Consider the following 14,138-nt stretch of genomic DNA (forward strand, 5'->3'; position numbering starts at 1 on the left):
TAGGTTTATTTGTGACTTGTGTAAATCCTTGTTCTCATACTAGGTAATTAACAAAAGTTTGTGAAAGGGTGTTTGTCTCTACCTGATCATTCCAGTTCGCTGCGGGTAGATTTAAATCCCCTGCTAACACGACCTTCCTTTCTAACGATATTGAGGAAATCTTTTCTTGTAGCTTACTCGATGTAAATAAGTTGATTTCGTTTGGAGCCTTATAGCATGCTATTATATTCCACTTTTCACCATTGTATTTATTATTGATTTGTACCACTATGTGAAGGAAAAATAAAGGGAAAAACAATGAACTGGTATGTAGAGAGGAGAAAATTAATATTGTGATGATGGGCCCAAAAAAAGGAATGTGAAGGTCCATCATGACTAAAATGTGAAGTTGTTTTGGCAATAAATATATTATATCATATTAATCGAAAATACAGTAAAATAACTTGTATGTTTTGTAACAATCATCTTTAACAATTAACTTAATACTTATTAAAAGTTAAATATAGAAAGTGATCATCCACATCACATGTGGATTGATAGAATTACTAGAATAATAAAGTAGCTGCATTACAGTTATTTAATTACTATAGATAAGTATTAAGAAATGGATTTGATAAACATGCGAGAACATTTTTAAATCTTAACGGAAACATTAATAATCAATTACATGCTAATTCTATCACACTTATAAATAAATAATAATTCAATAAAAATATGTAAAAAGGCATATAAGCAACAACAATAAAATAATGGCACAAAACTCTTGAATGCTCTTTTTACGTAAATTACAATTGATTATAATAAAACGATAAAAAAATTTGTTGGTGTTCCAGGAAGATTAACAGATTAATTTTGTTGTGCCAATAGTAGCAGAACGTTGCAGAACACTGCACTACAATGAATAGTCTCGTTCATCTTGCCTCTTCTTGCATTTGACAGTCTCCTGAACCCATTGTTCACTCACGATACGAAATTTTCGTATTCTATTCCTGTTTACATCTTTGATCTTATTCAGCCTGTCTTGACACCTGTAACATAAACACATTTTCAAGCAACAATCATATAAAATATGGTTCTAAAAGAGGGAGAAACCAATGATGGATTATTCAGAAGAGTAATAGTTTGGATCTGTTTCCACTGTTTCCACTGGCAGTCAGCAATGAAAAGTTCAAATTTCGTCTCTTTTGAAAACGAAATATGATTAGACAATGAATTTTGAAAGTGTGTTATAATATCCTAAATGTACTTCACTGCCAACAACATTATTATCTTAGGGCTAATAAAAAATTAGGTTTACATGAACGTAAATGTACAAGATATGAATATGTTCTTATTCTGCAACAAAACAGATTCATTCATAAATGTCTTATACCTATGTTTTAAATGGCTTAATTTTATTAATTACAATGTCATGAAAATCAATATTTTTTATTTTTATTTTGTCACGCCCTTGATTTAAAAATTTTATGATGTTCAATAAAAAATCAATACTTATCATCCAGATCATATTAAATACGGTACTTCAATAATGGATCTGAATGTAGCTTCAAAATTGTATTGTGTATATGTGACAGTCCCACATTATTATTATTTTTATTATTATTATTATTATTATTATTATTATTGTTATTATTATTATTGTTATTATTATTATTCAGCTTCTTGTCTATGCAGATGACGTGAATATGTTAGGAGAAAATACACAAACGATTAGGGAAAACACGGAAATTTTACTTGAAGCAAGTAAAGCGATCAGTTTGGAAGTAAATCCCGAAAAGACAAAGTATATGATTATGTCTCGTGATCAGAATATTGTACGAAATGGAAATATAAAAATTGGAGATTTATCCTTCGAAGAGGTGGAAAAATTAAAATATCTTGGAGCAACAGTAACAAATATAAATGACACTCAGGAGGAAATTAAACGCAGAATAAATATGGGAAATGCATGTTATTATTCGGTTGAGAAGCTCTTATCATCCAGTTTGCTGTCGAAAAATCTGAAAGTTAGAATTTATAAAACAGTTATATTACCGGTTCTTCTGTATGGTTGTGAAACTTGGACTCTCACTCTGAGAGAGGAACATAGGTTAAAGGTGTTTGAGAATAAGGTTCTTAGGAAAATATCTGGGGCTAAGCGGGATGAAGTTACAGGAGAATGGAGAAAGTTACACAACACAGAACTGCACGCATTGTATTCTTCACCTAACATAATTAGGAACATTAAATCCAGACATTTGAGATGGGCAGGGCATGTAGCACGTATGGGCGAATCCAGAAATGCATATAGTGTTAGTTGGGAGACCGGAGGGAAAAAGACCTTTGGGGAGGCCGAGACGTAGATGGGAGGATAATATTAAAATGGATTTGAGGGAGGTGGGGAGTGATGATAGAGACTGTATTAATCTTGCTCAGGATAGGGACCGATGGCACATGTGAGGGTGGCACTGAACCTTCGGGTTCGGGTTCCTTAAAAGCCATTTGTAAGTAAGTAAGTAAGTTGTTATTATTATTATTATTATTATTATTATTATTATTATTATTATTACTCCTTAACATTTCAGATTATCGAAAAATCTTTAAACAAATATATAGGGCTATGCGAAAGAGAAATTTTGATTGCTCATATTTTCTACATAATATTAACAATTTTGATACTACCTTATTGCACAACAAATGACATATTTGCACCACCACCCAATAGATCATCAAGATGTTGTATGTGTCCACCATTTTGTTATTGTACAAGTAACAGCCTCTCTTCAATTCTGTATATAGCAGCTCTGAGTTTGTGTTCTGGAATATCTGCCACACATGTGCTATGGAGTTCAACTCATCAATTATATCCTAGGTTTGCTCGGGAACATTCTTTCCATCAGATCCACAACCAATAAGCTACTGGGTTAATATCTGGTGATCTTGCAGGCCAAGCTACAGGAATGTGCCTACTGATAACATGACCACCAGAAAAATCAGAAATAAGCATTTGTTGTGCAATAAGCCACTGTCAGAATGTTTAAAGATGGTGTAGAAAATATGAACAGTTAAAATGAGCTCTTACTTTCGAAAAACCCTATATTTCGTTTTTAAAATATATGGAGAGACAGTGGGATCCTGTTTATCCAGATCCCATTAATCTGGATTTCCAGTTTACTCAGTCTCATTATTTAAAAGTGATTAACTCTTTCATTATGCTTGTCTATGAAAAAGACATGTCAGCATGCAAATACATACGTTTCATGACATACAATATGCAATCATTGTAGCATAGCACGCAAACATCACGCTAAGCTGAAGCAAAAGAAACTCACAAACTTCTTTCTGTAGGTATGGTATGTAACTGTTACAGTTCAATGCACATAGATGTAGACCACAAGTTTTGTACTGCATTGAACTAAATAATGTTGTATTATGAAGTGTAATAACATGTATGTAAATTGTCTTATTTATATCATTAATGAGATTTGTGGATTATAAGGATTTCTGATCATCCGGACTGTCCTGAGCTCATCTGAGCCAGATAAATCAGGTTTCACAGTATAAAGCAGTGGCGGCTGATTGACTGAGGCAAGTGAGGCTGGGCCTCAGTCACTTGGCTTAACTGAAATCAAATTTTGTGTTTTTATATAATGTATGTATGTAGTTATTTGAATGAAGCATATATCGCTGTAGAAGTATTTGAAAACTTTGTGATGTCTATAGACCTGTTTTGCAGTAAAATTTGCTCCTGAGGCCAGAATCGCTCGTGCTGGGTCTGGCTTGTGATTTATATAGACCTGTTTTGCAGTAAAATTTGTTCCTGAGGCCAGGATCGCTCGTGCTGGGTCTGGCTTCTGAATTTCCTGTATTTTCGCAGGATTTAAGCTTGCGCTTAAAACGTTGTAGCTGAGGCACAATTCGTCTGGCCTCGTGGCCTGGTCAGGTTTCACTCCTCCATCCATGGGCCGGCCTCAAGGGTAGTGTGGGGTGGGAATAACAATGGTGACTTGTCTTCCTAAATAGGCCATAAATAACATAAATTCCAGCTCTTTGGCAGGCAGAGACCCATACTATTCCCTCTCCTTATGTCTTAGTTTATGACTTTAGCTAGGGTGTTGTACTATGTACTTCCTAGTACAGTAGTGAATCTGGGCCAATGTGATGTATTTTGAGAAAATATAAACAGAAACAAATGCGAGAAATAATGCTAGTGTAGTTAATTTATTGTTAGAGTGTCCTTTTTCGAGAAGAAATAATATTGAAAGAAAGGAAGTTTTAAACAAAGAGAGAGATTACTGAGATACCTACGACATCGCTGACAATTTTTCTGATAGATAATCTTAAAACGCGAGTTTCTATTGCATCCTGGTATGGGCAACATAAATGGTTAAGTGGTAATGTGGTGTAAAATAAACTTCTCTGTTGGCCTTGTTCGTTGCTGACAAGGGAAAATAATAAAAAGAAAAGAAATAAAGGGGATTTTCAACATATAATGTGGGTTGCTTCATAAAACTGAAACAATCACTGAAACTCACAGCATAACAGCTTATTTGGTGAGTGAAATAATAATACAGTAATAATGATATTAATAATATAATAACAATAATAATTAATATCATAAATAAACATTTCCTATCGGAGGCACTTAAACTAGTTGCATCTGGCCTCACCGAGGATTTCAATCACCGGCCGCTACTGGTATAAAGGATAATTAAGCAAATGTTGATATTTATTAAAGGTACATAATGATATCTCAGTACTTGTATCATTACACAGACATTTTAAGAATAATGTAATGTAATATGGATTTTGGTGCATTTAATTATTATTACACAGCATGTCCCACTGAAAGGTAGCCCTGTTAGTTTAAAGAAAATAAAAGTACAAAAAAGTACAAAAATATCATGAGATTGTCACAGTAGGTGCTGAAAATGTCCTCTTTGAGCGTTAATACACAACTGAACATGATATGACATGTTTCTGAAGGTTGAAATCCTTGAAATATTTGTAACAGGAAATTAATGTTATCGGGGCTACCTTCGAGTGAGACACCTGGTATATGAAACAAAAAAAAAACTATGCTGAGAAAAACCATGACGAAAAAATACTATTCCACCACGATCCTCCAAAGATACTGCTCTATTTCCACTTATCCTTTCAAATGTTGTATTGCAATGTTTCGTGATTCTACTACAGTCATTGAATTTGTATGGTACCTAAGTTACAAATTTAAAAATTCGTCATCCTAAAATGATATGGAGAAGAAGAAAGCAGGTCACGATTCTTCACAGATACATGTTTCATACTGTTGTTACAGATATTTTTAAAGAAATACATATTTCTTTTGGTTTCCATAATTTAAAATTGTTCATTTATGGAAGTTATTGCTGTAATTAAATCAAAATTATACTCACGAAGAATGCATTACCACATGAGTGGTTAATTCATCTATTTGAGTTGAAGTCTGGCCTCCACAGAAACTAAAGTCGAGCTCCTCAATGTCCAAACATGTACTTGCTTCTGATGAAGGGTCATTTAGCTTTAAATGAAAGAGACAAATTATTAACAGCAGTGCAGCAGTCTAGTAAATTTCTACAGAAAATGTTTACAATCTTATTCCTACAAAAAGAATGGGCATGTCTTTCGTTAAAAATAAATGTTTGCATTCACTTATTATTTAAAAAAAAATACAGAGTTATTCAAAAGCCCATAACAATTCCGTAATTCACAATAAACATCTTTCTTTCTTAATTTGAAAGCAAAGATAATGAAAACAGAGTTCTGAATCATTAAAAGAACGTTTGTCACGGAAATCTACTTGCAGAAGATCATTTCAATGCAGTTAGAGATTATTTATTGTGAATCTAATGGAACCTCTGGCCACAAGGATAATGCCCCCCTTCTGCTGTAAACGACAGAAAGAGTTCATTGGTAACTATATTACTCCACTTCCTTAGGCGAGGAATTTCCCATATGTCCTGATATATAGAAAAGAAAGTTAGTAATAAGCTTACAATGAAATCTACGCAAAGCTAGTTCTTTCTTCTTCCCCTCCTCCCACATTTAATCCAAAATATCATATCCCTCACGTATTAGACCCTACAGGATCTGTTACGGTCTCATGCCAGCGCTTGCGTGGTCTTCCCAATTTCCTCTTTCCTCTTGGTACATAAGTAAGAATCTGTTTAGACCATCTAGTGCGATCCATCCTTTCGACATGTTTTTTCCAATGAAGTCGATATTGTTGAACAAAATTAACTATAGGATCCATTTTTAGTTCCTGCAATATGTCCACATTTTTATGGTGTTCCAGCAAAGAGCATCCCGCTGTTTGTCGCATGAACCTCATTTCAGCTGTCATCAGCCTTTGCTCATCAGCTTTTCTGATTGTCCATGCCTCCCTACCGTAAGTGAGGACCGGTCGAGCTAGTGTTTTATATACCTTTAGCCTTGTATGTTTCTGAACATGGGATGATTTGAAGACGGTGTTAATTACGCCAGTGATTTTTATAAATTTAGATATTTTGTTTGACATATCTTCATCAGTGATGTAAGAGCAGGGGCGGCTCGTCCTTATGTGCTACAGTGCTACAGCACAATGATAATTTTTGCTCAAATAATGTATTTATAATACCATAGTATTTGATCTGTCATTTGACAATTTCCCGTGGTTATGTTCATGACGCGTTATAGAGTGTCTAGTCTTCGCTCTTCGCTCTTTGGTGCCTCAGCAGGTACAATGTGCTACTCAAAACTCTACATGAGAATGTACACAATTAATGCGCATGTGCGAAGCTGAAATCACTGCTCTGATTGGCTATTTTTACGAGGGGAAGTGCTGTAGTCAGCTTCAGCACAACACAGCTTGGAGATTGCAAAAGTAAAGCGTAACGAAAGAATGCTTGTTTGTGGAAGAACTCGGAACTATGTACAATGTATTTGGTAATTCAAGTGTCCGACTGCTGCTGCCATCTATCTTTTTTTTTTTAGGTTCCTCCTGAATCAGCCACCAAGCCAAGGAAGTATGTGATCGTATAATTCCGGAAACTACTTATCGTTTTCAGTCTTTAAACTACCTACACGCAAACAAAATTGTTAAACAGCAAATTTTTTGACAATCTTTCGCATTATTTTCCTGAACGCAAACTTCAAGTTGCTGTCAACAGCTATAGACACCGTGCAAGCTCCTCTGGTGGCGACTGTTGTTACTAACTGCGGGACAGCAGCGATAGACTTGTGCTTGAAGCGTATGAATATATTTAACATCTCAGGTTAAATGATTACAAATATGGATGATCCTAAAAAACGGAAAAGTAATGCAAATTCCTGTGTTCTTGAGCGTAGTAATGCTTATAGGAACCAACCGATATTGTTTATATTGTTTATATTCATTCCCAAAACAGAAAACTGAAGCGCAATGACGCTAATTGTGGATCCAAGTAGTACGCAGACGAAAGTAAATAAGGCTACAATGCTTGTAATCATAGTATTAGCATATACTAGGCCTGATATAAAAAAAAGAATGTATATAGTATTATGTTTATAAATAACCATTAAGTTAACAACGACAGGAATTTATCATTTAAATTTTAAAAAGTACATAATTACTGAGTTCTTTACATATATATTATGTATAATATTATCAACAATAAATGATAATATACTTATTTTTAAATGTATTCATATCGATATTTAATTCTTGATTTCAAGTGCTGATGGTTAACTTTGGAAACCAACACCCGCAGCAAGAATTTGCAGTATTCATTTTTTTGGGAACGAGATCAGAACACCCCCAAAACTAGCATACCGTTCCCAGTATTTTTATAAAAGATTACAAGAAAAAGACTGCTTCATCTCAACGAGCTCCGGAAAGGTACGAAAGAGACGCACAAAGAAGAAGAAAAGGTGAAAATTTAAGTTTTATGGAAAGCGAATGCTCAACAAGTGTTATTTCGAAAAATGAAGTAGCCATACAGGCAAAAGTAAATGAAATCATTCTTAGTGATTTTGTTTTTTCTTTCACAATTGAATTCTGTGAATGGTCTACTCAAGTGTCTATTCCATTACATGCTGAACTGAAGTCACATAAGAAATATTATGACAAGCGTTCAGGAACAGATGATATGTTTAATGAAATGCAAGGTTTCCGAAATTATTCTACAATAAAATATAAGACAACTACCAGACGTAATGGGAGTGACATTTGTGGCTTCGAATATATTGTTAAAATTTCTGCCAATTGAAACACAATCATACCCGTAGAATCATAAGAAATATTTTCAATTCTATCATTTACCCCAAAAATAGCTACCATAGATAGTCGAAACGCCCCAAGATTTAGACCATACATATCATTTTTGCCATTTTTATTAGTGAATTTCACATCGAAAGCTTTCGAAAAATTCTGTCTAAGAGTAAGATTAGTAAAGAAAATCGTCTACTCATATTTTCCAATTAAAATGAAAACTGGGTTGTCATATTCTGCTATGAGGGTGATCTTCGGAGTTAATTGTACAATTATAATTATAATGTATTTTTACCGCCACTTTAATGTTGTTGACATCCACAATGGTTACTGTAATTTTGGGTTTTGGCCTAGCAGAGAAAGTATTCAGGAAACAATGCATGCAATATTGAAAAATGTAGAGTGACAATTAATTGTTCAGGAGCGGAACAGGCACCCAATGTTGATCAGATGGTGGCCTTCAAATCTAAATGCTACCGAGGCAGATCGAGTGACACATTCATAACAACTGATTGCGGATTATTTACTTTATTAGAAGGTGGTGATGAAGTCAAGTTTTCACGGAATAATAACAAACCTCTCCCATAAAGGGATCATTGTTGTTACTCCACCGTATCTGCACGATGGTAAATTAACAGCTGAAGAAGTCGAAACTACTTACAGCATTGCCAGTGTTCGAATTCATGTTGAAAGGTGCATTCAGCGAATTAAAATATACAGTATAACATTTTACACAAACTATCAATTGAACTGCTTCCGCATGTTGATCTTGTTGTTTATTCATCTGTCCAAAGAGAAGATTGAACCTCATAAGTGATACCAACAAGGCGCCACTTATGAGGCAATTAGGCCAGATGTCATGGAGTAAGAGTGGCCAGTTCCTTTTCCCTTCCATTGCATATATCGCCGTCTAGCTACAAATTACACTAGTCAGACTCTTATGCATACAAACAATTGTTCTTCCCCTGACACATCGTCAAGTGAGATGTACAGCCTGATAACAGATATACATATCAGCCAGAACCTCATCAGAGGTAGTATGTTGATGATATTGTTCATTATGTGTTGTGTTTTAAAGAATTTGCAGTCGGCCATTATTCAGGACGTGTAATTAAGGCTACTTTTAGAATTAAATCACATTAAAATACGTAATTTATAGAGACATTATACACGCAAATATTACACAAGTCATGACATCAAATATAAGTATATCAATGTTTTCGTAATATGACTGTTCACCCTCATTCAATGGTCTGAAATCTGATTTAAATGCCAAACAACTTCACTGATATTTCAGGAACTTTGTAATTACATTTTTACACTCCTCTAGCAGTACTGAACTTTCCACTGAGTCTATAAAATAATTAAATACTGGAGATTGCTGGGTTTGCAGTGAAAGACCTGCCCTTGGGCAGAACACTGTGAATCAATGAACCCATTCTTACTAATATTACAACATTTTGTCGGCAGAAAGCCGCATGTAATTTCTATATCACACATGACTAGTGAATGACTGCGAGCCTGTAGTTAATTAGGAATTGAGACATTGCGCGGCGCCACCAGTACGATTTTGAGACCCATGCACGGTGCCTATACTGTACTGAACAAAAGAGTGTTAAATACACAACTTGGAGTTATGTAGGGAAGACCCGACTTCCGAAATGTAGAGGCTGTTCAATTGCTACAATACATAGTCTCCAACAATTTACAGGATCCATTCTGTGAAGTAACGAAGTTGTTAAATATTTTTGGTTACAACATAATGACCACTACTGAGCCAGAAATATGTTTTTCTTGCTTGAAACGCATAAAAACGGTTTTTAAGGAACATTGTGTCTCAGGATCACCTCACTGCTCTTGCAATACTGTCTATAGAAAAGAGTACGATGTCCAAGATGGAGGGTTTAACACTAGGGTAATTGACAAGTTCTGCAGTAGGAAGAAACGTCGTATGGACTTCATATTTCGTCACTAGGCGAGTCTCAAATTAAGATAAATACATATAAGTGTATACAGTAGGCCGATATAGCGATTGTAGCACACTCATTATTTTGGCCACCAGCCGCTACTGTGTAAGAGAGGTTATAACCTAAATAATTAAATGAATTAACACGCTCAATTAAAGTATTATTTATCATGATCTTACTTGGGATTGGGTTCTCTCCCGAAAATGCCATGACTTTCGTTTTCTCTTTTGAGATTTCCATATTGAAATCTGAGGCGATTATTTGCAAATTATAAATGGCTCTTTGTAAAGCTTCCTCTGTTTGAGCGATAATAACCTGATCGTCAGCAAACATTAGTGTATCGAGAACTGTGTTTCGATTAATTTGAATTCCAGCATGATGACTTTGTCTCCAAATGTATAAAATATGGTTCATATATATAATAAACAACAGAGGGGAAAGACCGCACCCTTGTCTAACACCTTGGTTGATGGAAGTCTAGCTAGTAGTTCTGCGTTCAGTTCTTATGGCAATTTAATTTTGTTGATATAAATTATAAATGGAGAGAATGATTTGGTTTGGCACATTATCATAGCGTAAGATCTCTAAAAGTTTATTTCTATCAACTCTATCGAAAGCTTTTATGAAATCAATAAAAGCTAAGTGGCTTGGAATATTAAATTCTCTGTGCTTTTCAATTAAAATCTTCATGGTGAAATAGCTGTCACAACATGATCTTCATTTTCGGAATCCATTCTGTTCTTCAGTGATTTTGTCTTCGTAAAGATGTGATAGTTTATTTTTGATTATGGCTGTATAGATCTTATATCCAGAATTGAGAAGACTTATACCCCTGTAATTTTCACATAATTTTTTGTTTCCTTTCTTATAAATAGGTACTACAATGGCTTTTTGCCAACTTTCTGGGGGTTGTGATCCTGCCCATATATTGTTTAAGAAATATAAAAATCTATAGGTAAATTCTTCTCCAGCGTATTTAAAAAACTCGAAATTTAAATTATCTTCGCCTGGGGCTTTCCCATTTTTTAAACGTTTATATACTTCAATGAGTTCATCATAAGTAATAATATCTGTTGTGTTGTTGTTGGAAGTCTTTAATGTAAGAGAGATGTTTTTGTGAAACCATATATTTTTAAAGTAATCAAGTAGAGATTCGTTAGGAATAGGGTTTAGAACAACATTTTCACATGTAAAACAAAAGGAATATTAATTTTTATATCAACATCGTATTTGAAGGGTATAGAGAAAAAACGAACAGAGTCACAATTCTCATAAGGTTGACGACATCATTTAATTTAGTATATTATTGCAAAATGTATGTGTTTTTCTTATCAAAACTGGCAAAGGAGAATTATCACTACGCATACAATCATCCTTTCCTACTTTTTAATTAGGAACAGCAATAAAATTTGCAGTAATATACTGAATTAGATGATGACATCACCCTTAAGAAAACTGTGACTCTGTTCGTTTTTTCTCTGTACCCTTCATTTGTGTTTGCCTTTAAAGTAGTCTTTCGTCTCATGATTTTCCAACAATAATCCACATTAAATTGTGTCATATCTAGCTCATATAACAAACTGATGTAACAATTCGCATATAAATTTTTACCACGGGTACAAACTCATTTTTAAGACCTCAACCTCTGTTTCAATTTCCTATGGGTGGGAGACAGAATTACATAAAGATGTAGAGAAATAAGAACGTAAGTATTTAATATCTAGCTGAACTGGACATCGTTATCACGTAAATATACTTGGACTTCTCCATATGGATTGACACAACCAAATAGATCACATTTTGATAATGGGCAGGGCATGTAGCACATATGGATGAATCCAGAAATGCATATAGAGTGTTAGTTGGGAGGATAATATTAATATGATGCTAGAGACTGGATTAATCTTGCTCAGGATAGGGACCAATGGCAGACTGGCATTGGGCAATGAACCTCCAGATTCTCTAAGAGCCGTTTAAGTAAGTACAGCAACCACAATTAGTACGACAATGATTTGTTTGAACTTTTTCGGTTTGTTTGGCTAGTTTGAGTGACTCCATTGTTGTGACTGTTGTTTTGTTTCGGGGGTGACATATTGAATCCAGGTCTCATCTCCAGTCACAATTGATTTAAAAAAATCTTCACCTTCAGCCTCATAATGGGTGAGGAACGTCAGTGCTGATGCCATTCGGCAACCTTTGTGGTCATCAGACAACATCTTTGAAACCCATTGAGCACACAGTTTTTTTGTAGTGTAGGTGTTCTGTTATGATCGTGTAAACAGATGATCTTGAAACTTCAGGAAATTCCACACACAACTCACTTTTGATAAAACTCCGTTTTTCTCGAACCACTTGGTCAACTTATAGAACAATGTCTTCTGTTGCAACAGACTTGCGTCCTTGAATATCGGTCTCGTCATCTTTAAATTTCCTAAACCATTCACAACTCATAAAGTTTGCACCATATACTCGGCTCATTCTTCGATGAATTTCCACTGCACTATTCCCTTCTGCTTGAAGAAATCAAATTATGCTACGCAATTTGCACTTGGTGGGAGAGTAATCATAACAACCATGTTTACTTGGCTGTACTCAGCTCAAAATGGCGTAATGACGTTGGAAGTGGCAGAGGTTATAGTGGGGAAGATGCGCAGTCGCTCCCCAAGCATTCCTGCCTCCTACCACTTGATTGGCCATTTACCGGCATGATCGAAGGTTAAAAAAAACCACCCTCGTGATTTATTTTACTAGAAGACCATACACTAGTGTCATATCAATGTTTATATTTGTTTTCATAAGAAGAAGAGTAAGATACACTTACCTTCATGTATTTGTCAAAATATACCCGACACAAACGAAACATGGCAAAGGGTGATGGTCCAGAGAACAGTTCTATTTCAAAATCTGCTACCATTTCTTCAGTTAAATTAACACTGCTGCCCTAAAAAGTTAAAAAGTTAATTGGAATCACAAAGAAATCAATTCACATCATTTTTATGCAGATTAAAAAATTTTGTATTATTCAGCCTAAATATATATATATATATATATATATATATATATATATACATATATATAAACGATTCTTACTGTTCTCTCGACTTCTTCAAGTACGAATTTCACTGTGTCTTCTGTTAAGGGTTCAGTATAACTGTCGCCAAATTTGTCATACTTGGTGGAAAGTTCCTGCTTCACAGTTTCTGTTGCATACAAGAGGTCGGCAGGTGACCATGGCAGTAATAACCCAGCATTCAAGCAACGCAGCAACCAGCTGATATGGACCACATTGCACTGACCGAATTTTGCAACAGTACGTACACGTAATGTCATCTCTCCAGCAAGTGCACAGAATGTATTACAACCTACAAAAATATAAAATTATTAACTCAATATTGCATTTACAAAGACTGTTACTTGAAAAGTTAAAGAGTAGGCCTAAATATCCCATCAACAACAAAGGAAAAAAAAACAAACCGAAGCATCTAGTGAGGCAACAGACTTTTCATTTCTTGCTACACAAAATATATATGTTGACAAATAGCGTAATTTTTATTATTCGGAGTTATGGAGAGAACAAACATTTCGGAAAGATCTTGCTGTGATTACTATTTTTAGTCAAATACCTTCTTGAAAAAAATATATGCAATTCAATATTTAAATATTACAACACATACAGAAAATTTAGGTTACAACGACATGGTTAACTGCAATAAACTATTTCATATTTTAAAAGATAATATTTCACATCAAGTTTTAATATAATATATGAAATATATAACATCAACAAAAAAATTACTTATGAAAGTAGAATCTAAACACTCAATAGAGATAAATAAACACAGGTCTTACACTTGCCTACCAAACTAGAGTTTCTTACCACTACTATTTATTATTTTCATGCACAAGTTAATTGAAAAATGGTGATTAGAACACCATAGTAGGATAAT

General features: G+C 34.4%; 1 protein-coding gene across 2 annotated transcripts in view; it reads right to left on the reverse strand.

Moving 5' to 3' along the window:
• Positions 1 to 388: 388 nt before the first annotated feature.
• Positions 389 to 14,138, reverse strand: part of LOC138699710 (DNA ligase 4-like) — a 64,658-nt gene continuing 50,908 nt past the window's right edge. For both annotated transcript variants that reach the window (XM_069825794.1, XM_069825795.1), the window contains 4 exons: positions 13,282 to 13,553; positions 13,013 to 13,132; positions 5,394 to 5,518; positions 389 to 1,028 (listed from right to left, as the gene is read on the reverse strand). In XM_069825794.1, coding sequence (XP_069681895.1) covers positions 893 to 1,028; positions 5,394 to 5,518; positions 13,013 to 13,132; positions 13,282 to 13,553 — 653 coding nt within the window. In that variant the 3' untranslated portion in view covers positions 389 to 892. The remainder of the gene's footprint in view (positions 1,029 to 5,393; positions 5,519 to 13,012; positions 13,133 to 13,281; positions 13,554 to 14,138) is intronic.

This window comes from Periplaneta americana, chromosome 5, assembly GCF_040183065.1.
Source record: "Periplaneta americana isolate PAMFEO1 chromosome 5, P.americana_PAMFEO1_priV1, whole genome shotgun sequence".
NCBI classification, from domain to species: domain Eukaryota; kingdom Metazoa; phylum Arthropoda; class Insecta; order Blattodea; family Blattidae; genus Periplaneta; species Periplaneta americana.